This window comes from Anguilla rostrata, chromosome 14, assembly GCF_018555375.3.
Source record: "Anguilla rostrata isolate EN2019 chromosome 14, ASM1855537v3, whole genome shotgun sequence".
In the NCBI taxonomy this organism is placed as follows: domain Eukaryota; kingdom Metazoa; phylum Chordata; class Actinopteri; order Anguilliformes; family Anguillidae; genus Anguilla; species Anguilla rostrata.
Window position 1 is genome coordinate 29,648,264 of NC_057946.1, and position 8,831 is coordinate 29,657,094.

The following is an 8,831-nucleotide window of genomic DNA, read 5'->3' on the forward strand; positions in this document are numbered from 1 at the left end:
TCAAACAGCTGAAGCTAAGCAGGGCTGGGCTTAGTTGTATTGAAGCTAAGCAAGGCTGGGCTTGGTTGGTATTGAAGCTAAGCAGGGCTGGGCTTGGTTGGTATTGAAGCTAAGCAAGGCTGGGCTTGGTTGGTATTGAAGCTAAGCAGGGCTGGGCTTGGTTGGTATTGAAGCTAAGCAGGGCTGGGCTTGGTTGGTATTGAAGCTAAGCAGGGCTGGGCTTGGTTGGTATTGAAGCTAAGCGGGGCTGGGCTTGGTTGGTATTGAAGCTAAGCAGGGCTGGGCTTGGTTGGTCTTGAAGATAAGCAAGGCTGGGCTTGGTTGGTATTGAAGCTAAGCAGGGCTGGACTTGGTTGGTATTGAAGCTAAGCAAGGCTGGGCTTGGTTGGTATTGAAGCTAAGCGGGGCTGGGCTTGGTTGGTATTGAAGCTAAGCGGGGCTGGGCTTGGTTGGTATTGAAGCTAAGCGGGGCTGGGCTTGGTTGGTATTGAAGCTAAGCAGGGCTGGGCTTGGTTGGTATTGAAGCTAAGCAGGGCTGGGCTTGGTTGGTCTTGAAGATAAGCAAGGCTGGGCTTGGTTGGTATTGAAGCTAAGCAGGGCTGGGCTTGGTTGGTATTGAAGCTAAGCGGGGCTGGGCTTGGTTGGTATTGAAGCTAAGCGGGGCTGGGCTTGGTTGGTATTGAAGCTAAGCGGGGCTGGGCTTGGTTGGTATTGAAGCTAAGCAAGGCTGGGCTTGGTTGGTATTGAAGCTAAGCAGGGCTGGGCTTGGTTGGTATTGAAGCTAAGCAGGGCTGGGCTTGGTTGGTCTTGAAGATAAGCAAGGCTGGGCTTGGTTGGTATTGAAGCTAAACAGGGCTGGGCATTGTGCTAGTTAGTGATATCGGTAGGCCAGTAGAGGGTGCTCTTCCCCCTGGACAAATAAATTTCGATGAATATTTGATTTCTGTGGTAGTAAATTGCGATGCAGCACACATTGCACTATGTGGTTAAATGAAGGTTTAAAAAAAAGACAAGGACACGCAGAACATGACTTGATGACTTCTGTGCAGCTTTATGTACAGATTCACTACATGGTACATTCAATGCCAGACTGAGCAAATCAACAAGCACACATGACCGTAAACCTTTCTGAATTTCAGACACATCCCCTGATAACTTATGTCTCTCGAACCTCCCGTTCACGCCGCCCAAAAAAATATTGATAATGATAAAAAGTTGTTAGAATTCCTAATCCACTGAAACCACTTTCTGAATGCTGCAGACCTCTGTGCTCTCTTGTCCGGTGTGAACAGGAGTTAAAAGGCTGGTTTGGCGGCTCTGCATTATCCACACATGCAGAGTACAGTACTGTGCGTTTCCTCCCTCTCGTGTGGCGGATCGCTCTGTCCCTTGTTCGGAACCTGAGCGTGCGTAACCACGGCGGCACTGGAGTTTCCGTACGCTCGTGCACCTGGGAACTCCGGAGAGGTAGGTTCTGTGTGAGCGACCCCTGCGTACACGTGTAGATGAACCGCAGACCCCGCCCCTTCCTCACACACTCACACACACACACACACATAGCTGGGCACTGAACGCACGCAGGACTAAACGCAGACTGATGCACACACAACTGCTGACCAACATCAGTGGACACCGCTTAACATGCAAACAGCGCACACACAGAACACACTTGTTTGCAGGCCCTCACACACACACACGCACGCAGGCGCGCACGCACTCACTCACTCACTCACTCACTCACTCACTCACTCACTCACTCACTCACTCACTCACTCACTCACTCACTCACTCACACACAGAGATGGTAGGGCTCTCAGACAGTGCTGTGAAAAAGTTTGTCCGTCCGTCCATCCTATCTGAGGGCCAGGGTGTGGACCTGGTAGATTTCTTCCGGAAAATTCTCCTGGCGCTCCTCGCAGACGATCTGCAGGCCCGCCCGCTGGGCCAGCGTCCGCACCAGCGGCAGGTCGCGGCACACGCTGCTGTCCACCTCGTCCAGGATCACGCCCTCGTACGCCACGTTGTCCTTCACCACGATCAGCCCGTCCTGCCGCAGGCCGCCGCGGCAACGCCGCAGGAACTCCACCAGGTGATCGTCCGTCAGGTGACCTGTCGGGGGGGGGGGGAGGAGTCACAGAGCAGGATGCGTCAAGAAAACCCTTCTCTCCCTTTATTTTGAATATTGACAAAAGCACAAGTTAGACTGGAGCTCTTCTTGTTTGTAGTGGTGGGTTGCTTACCGTGTTAAATGCACCTTTTGCACCTAATGTTTGTGGCCCAAACTAACAGTGGGTCAATAATTCAGAAATAATAATTGGGTCACAAACATTTAATTAGCCATTTTAATGGCCGTTTTTATAAACCAAGTGACCTACCTACCTCAAATAAAGTCAGCAAAGGAAAAGACTGAAGCCACTGTTTATTTCATTGAATGCCCTTCTTTTTTTGTCCTTTTACCATTTCTATATTTTGTAAACCGTGTTCGAACGCACTACTCAAGTTAGCAGTTACTGCAGCAGGAGGATGCAAGTGCCGTATTTCCTCATTGTTTACTCTGTTTTTACCTTGCACCTGTATTTATATAGGAGTGCATGGTGCCTCACTTAAAGAACATGGAGTTGATGATCTGGACTATCATATAGGAAATCTGTGGCAGAACAGAGCAGTTTACAGCCTCTCTCTCTTTCTCTCCCTTCCCCCCTCTCTCCCTCCGCAGCACTCACCGATGACCCACTGGATCCAGATGACGTCATAGCGGCCGGGCTCGGGCTTGAAGTCCTGCAGGCCGCAGCAGAAGTAGTTCTCCACCCGCTGGGCCTCCTCGCCCAGGTAGGACTTGGCCTTGTCCAGGAACTCCTGGGTGACGTCCACCAGGTCCACGGTGCGGAAGAGCGGCAGCAGCAGGCGCTTGGTGATGCGTCCGATCCCCGCCCCGCAGTCCAGGGCGCACCCCGTGCCCGTCTTCCCCTTGCCCTCCTGAGGGGAGCGGGAGCGAGCGTCAGCACCTACAATACGCCTCTCCCCAAACTACAAGCACGGCCACCCTACTGCAGGTGAGGGGTGCGCGTGCGTGACTCACCCCCAGGAACTTCTGCAGGAACTTCCTGGACCCGTTGATGTCGACGCTGGAGATGCTGCCGTAGCCCCCCAGCATTCCGTCCACCGTGGGCGGGACTTCCTGCCAGTAGCGCTCCGCTTTGGAGTAGAAGGTAGTCTTGTCCTCCACCGTGTCCACCATCCTGTCTGCAGTGCGGTGGGGAAAAGACCCACCCCCGAGCCCCAGGGCTGGCTTTACTGTGCTTGCATTTACAGATGCTCTTATCCAGAGCGACTCACAATGCAAACACAAGAATATTTACAGTAGTAGTAACGTATACCAAATACCTTGATGAATTTTCATAAGCTTTAAATATAGCCTAAAGCTTTTTATATTTCTGTCGTGGTCAGTATATACTGGTCCCCCTATTTGGAACTGCAATACATTTCCCATGAAGCCTTTCTTCAGCATCTGATAGACACCATAGGCAAAGACTTCACAAGTAACTATGGGAGCTTGAGGCAAGGTAACAAGGAACTTCTCAAATGTGCCTGATTTTCGAATAGCGCACTAATTCACCTCACGTACCGTAACTACACAGTGACAAGCTATAACAGACAGTTGTCTGTTCATTGCATTGAACACAGGTGAACTTAAAGCTATAACACTTCCACTATTCACCTAAACAAATTTATTTTTTATTTGATTTTCTGTTGCCCATTGTTCACATAATGGCAATTTTGAAATGGAAAAATGATATTTCACACTGTGACTGATGAAATTATATATTTGGTCATAATAACAACCATTTCAAAAACCTTTTCACTTTGCAATTTTTGCACTGTCAGCTGTCATGCTTTATTTAAAGGTTAGCCAGTTTATTCAACCTTTCATGAATCCCCCTCCCCTCCTGTGCCAATAACATTGGAGTTTTACAATACGTTATCCCACCACCAACCTTGATGAGCCCACCTTCCCACCCTCACGGTAGCCCAGGAAACATAGCAAAACACAGCAAACTGCTGTGAACTTCCTGTTCGGTAGACGGAACTTTTGAAATGTAACAGTTCTGCCTATTGAATTCACACCAACCAGACTTGTCCGTCGTGCTGCCTCTGCCCCTTCGTCCCCCAACCCCCCTCCTCCCCTCGCATACCTTCAGTTCCAGGTCACACACCTCCTGTCCGTTCTGCCCTCTGCCTGCCCCCCACACCCCGCTGGTGAAACGAGCGTCCCACTACAGCCAGGACCCTAACCCTAACCCTGCCCATCCTCTGAAGACTTGCCACATTGCACTCTTCAGTTTGCACCATGGCTCCCCTGACCCCTGGGAGATTTCCTTTCTTTTTAGTTCTTTCTTTGGACATTATTTCTTTCTTTAGATTTCCTTTTGGGATAATGCTCTATGTATAACTGTGTAAAGATAGTTTATAGCTCTTTCCACACATAATCTGCAGTATAGGTATCAATTATCTAGTTTCTGTTAGCATATTAAGGCCTTCAGTATGCAAATTCCTCCTTAATTGGGCTGTATCCATGCAGTTTTGATGATTTTAATATTGGAAAAAACAATAATGCACTGTTATCAATTCCATTCCAGTTTCATCAACTGTCAATCCAAACATACTCCATCTCTCATTTATCTTAAATCAACTGACTGATCTGACACAAGATTGAGTGTGGGATTAGGGCTGGCAAGGACACTGATCGGTCGTTGGTGAGTTAAAATTATTCAGTGGGGTAAACATACTGTAACGTAACACCTATCCCTAGTAGTGGCGTGGAAGGAGCTGAAACGTATGCCCTATCACCCGCTGTGGCATTCCAGTCTCGTTTTCAACAGAAGCCAAATCTGGCCCTGTCACAGCTGTCAGTCGTCAGCGCGAATCTTGTGACAACGGGTCAAAACGGGGCACGACGTGTGATCGCTGGCTAGGACATATTTCATTTAGCTAGTCACACGAGAAACTTATGTGACGAGCTTACTGTAAGTTATTTTAGTAATTGGATGATTGCTTGCCAGGTTGCTGTGTATCTGTCACTGTACACTCAAACTGACAATCTGACAAAGTTATCCACCTCACCCAAGAGGGTAACCTCCACTTACAATTAAAAATACCAAGCGGGGTCTGTCCAGCCTAGTTGGTATTAATAACAGGCAAGCATTAGAGCATAAAACAACAGAACATAAATGTTGCAGGATAGTCGTAGCTAAACTACAAGATCTCACGACTAGCGAAACATTCAAACATGCACTGATTAATGAGAAAGTCACAGATTCTGGTAGACACATAATTGTATCAACAAGCGAGTCGGTCCGTAACTAATCATGAAAGGTCCGTCGAAAGAGGATGAACTAACTAGCTATAGCTACGCGGGATTTGCAACAGTTCAGATAATGTTGCCCAACTCGCTTTATTTATAGCCGACTGAATGGTTTTCTAAGACAACGGGGGATGTAGGCTACTCCACAGTAACCAGTTACCCATGCGTTATAGAAGTGATGAACAGCAGCACGTGTTGACACCACCTCTAAATAAAATGACCCCCCTAACGTAGTGCCCTGCTGTGTACGGCTTTTGACTACTTTCAGCAATTATTAAACTCACAGACATCCTTAATCTGTATAAATCAAAAAGTTACCAACTCACCTCACAGAGTTGGTTAGCTACTGTTCCTTCCCAGTCCCTACAGCCTCCCAATCATGACACCGACCAGCTGCGAAGCACTGTACCTTTTTTAACCGCTTAACGTATATCTGGCTAGAGACCGCTGCCGAATGTTTCTCCAACGACGTCATTTCCTTATTTAGTTTGCGCATGTGCCGTGCCGTGCAGTCTCTGACCGAACGAGTATGCTCAAGGGTGCGCTTTTGAGTCCAGGCAGCAGAGACCGTTGCCAAAAAGTTTCCGTGTGTGTCAGATCAGGGTCACGTACGCATTTGCAAAACTTAAGCGTGTATATAGGCTGTGGTTTAGCAGATTGTAACACATGGGTTTTATAAACACGTCTGTGGTTATTGTATTGTCTTTTCAAGTCAATTGAATATTATTTGTATAGTGTTTGTTACAGAGACATTATAAATTGGCCTTCTGTGCCTTGGTGATATCACACTCGTATTTCTGAGAGTGACACTGATGTTCTGGATAGCAGGGTCTGCTAAGTGAATCTTAGTGAACGTAATGTACTGTTACCATGGAAACAAAGACAGATAGCGGCTTGGTGGCAGACAAAATGAGAGATTAATTCTGAGGACCAGCGAGAGGTAAGTGCATTCTTGCTGTGAAAGCATACGTATCTGTGAGTGTGTCCGAATGTAGTTTTTACTGGGTGTGGGACCATGCTCCTATCTCACATACTTTGATTTTAAAATGCAGTGATTACCCCCCCTCCCAAATTTATTATTTTTTGTAACCAATTTCGAATGCCCAACGACCCTCACACTGCAACACGCATTAAAACCTCCGTATATTTACGATAGCGCAGACAACCGTGCGCTCTTCTCAGAAGAACACGCTGCCTTCTTACCGCCAACAGCTTGCAAGTCAGGCTCAGACAGACACGAGTTGGACGAATGCACCTTGTGATGTGCGACTTACGTAGCCTAATGGGACAGTTCACCTCAAAATAAAATAAAGCTATATTTTCACTATATATCCATCCAGATAGTTTTGCTGAGGTTCAACGAGTTTTATTGGATATCTTCTGCTGCCGCTGAACCGGGCGGATACAACAATGTTTTCAAACAAGGTTGACATTGCGCCCCAGAATTAGGTTGAGACTTTTTGCGGATTGGAGTACCCTACTTCATTAGAAAGTAGTTTTCCCGATTAAACCATACACAACAAGGTCTGTGGATGTTATTATATTTGGAGAGTGATTGTGCTATTAAGCTTTTCTAATGTAAATCTTTGGTGCTTGTGCGGGACACACGTTGGCCCCGTTGAGACAAGCTGAGCTGAAACGGATGTCTAGTGGTTCTCAAACTTGGTCCTGGGGGACCACTGTGTATGCTGGTTTTCATTCTGACCTCAACTGCTATCCCAGAATTTTAACAAGCTGTTAATTTTTCTTAATTAGGTGCTTTTCATGTTTTAGAGCTGGGGTCCCCAGTCTTATCCAGACAGGGCCAGTGTGGGTGCACACACCTGATTATACTAATCAAGGTGCTTAGCAAAGACTCTAGTGTTTGATTAGTAGAATATATATATATTTTTAGGCTGAACTTCCTCCTTAAAATGCAGACTTGCAGGCACCCAATTGGCCAGCAGGTGTCAGTGATGAACAGTGAGATGCAGTCATTCCAGCTGATTGAAACCTTCCCATCCCTGAGGCGACTCTAAAGGCATCTTAGCATCATTCTGTGCGGCTAATAGCAACAGTTGGTACTAGCTTTGCATGGATTTGATATCAGACCGTGAAGGGCCTTGGACTGGAGAAGTGCCTTAACATAATGAGCCATAACACAGCAGTCCTCTTTCTGGTTCTTGAGGTAGTCAGTGCAAAAAATAATTGAGTTCTTCATTGGCCTCCCTGGTTAAGTAAAGACTAAGCAATAATAATAAAACCTTAAAAGGGCCAGATTTCATATAATCATTCATTTGGGATGTGAGCTAAGATGGCATATGTCCAAATCGCAGTTTTAGAATAGGGGGTCCTCTACCCGGTCTTGGAGAGCCTAAAGTTCAGCTGATTTTCATTTTTAAAAAGCATAGCTCCTCCCTTAGAGCAACGCGTCTTTTTCTTTTGGGACATTGCCTTTGGACGTCATACCTAATGTGACCACAATGTGGCAGTACTTGCCTTATTTTCTGCCCTGAAGACTTTCTTAAAGACCTTCTCCACTAAAAAACGTGCTTTTTTTTAGGGTTAACTCTCGGAAGCATGACATTCACCATAAAGATAGATTTTTGTGCAGAACTTGCCACCAGAGTGCCCACAATCTTACACAGTAGACTGATTTTCTCCACACTTCCTTGAAATCTGAGTTGTAAACTTGCACTGTGATGTCAAAACATATTAAACAAATTATTATTCAATATTGAATATTTTTAAAGGTTTTAAATTACATCTGAAAGGGGTACTTTAATTCTAGTAATCAACCCAATGAATGAAGCTCACATTGATAATGAATTGATAATTTGTAAGAATGAAATCATATGGTTTTCTATTGTTGTGATGTTTTATTGTGTTTTTATTTATTTGTTTGACAAAATAATTTTTTATCATTAACATTTCCAGTAGTCCCAGCTGTGCACAAATTGCATGTAGCTGGTCATTTACTGCAGCTTCATTATCTATCACAGTCATTGCCAGGCACAGCAGCTGAATTAACTGCAATAATGATCAAAATGGCTCTTTGATTTTGCGAGCTAATTACAACAGGAAGAGTAATTAAACACATCAAACACACAAAATGATTTTACAGTAGATGTTTTACAACCGTTAAGCCGTGGGATTGAGTTCAAATGAATCAGTAACTGCCCACAGCATGGTTATAAATATGAACTGTTCCAAACCAAACAGGTTTACTTCTCTTGAAATGCCTGAAGGATACTGAGAATCAAAGAGATATATAACCACAACATATATAACCTTTTTTTTTAAAAGAAAAGAAGAGCAGTCTTTATTCAGACAGGGAGAGAGCTGGAAGTTCCTGCCTCTCGCCCAATGCACGCTAGTTTAGGCTCCAGCACCCCCCTTGCCCAGGATAAGCAGGTATAGATAATGGATGGATTGATGGATGTATGGATGGATGCAGAAAGCAGAAAGAGTAACGTATAGAGAAAATATT

General features: G+C 45.7%; 1 protein-coding gene across 2 annotated transcripts; it reads right to left on the reverse strand.

Annotated features, from left to right (window-relative positions):
• Nucleotides 1–1,027: 1,027 nt before the first annotated feature.
• On the reverse strand, nucleotides 1,028–5,848 carry ntmt1 (N-terminal Xaa-Pro-Lys N-methyltransferase 1). Of its 2 annotated transcripts, none has more exons than XM_064308207.1 (4): nucleotides 5,689–5,848; nucleotides 3,080–3,239; nucleotides 2,724–2,976; nucleotides 1,028–2,109 (listed from the first exon to the last, which is right to left on the reverse strand). In XM_064308207.1, the coding sequence occupies exons 2-4, from the start codon at nucleotides 3,236–3,238 to the stop codon at nucleotides 1,853–1,855; spliced, it is 669 nt and encodes a 222-aa protein (XP_064164277.1). In that variant the 5' UTR covers nucleotide 3,239; nucleotides 5,689–5,848; the 3' UTR covers nucleotides 1,028–1,852. The 2 variants fall into 2 exon arrangements, with proteins under 2 accessions (XP_064164277.1, XP_064164276.1); XM_064308206.1 differs by having other exon boundaries at nucleotides 3,080–3,243.
• Between the last annotated feature and the right edge of the window lie 2,983 nt (nucleotides 5,849–8,831).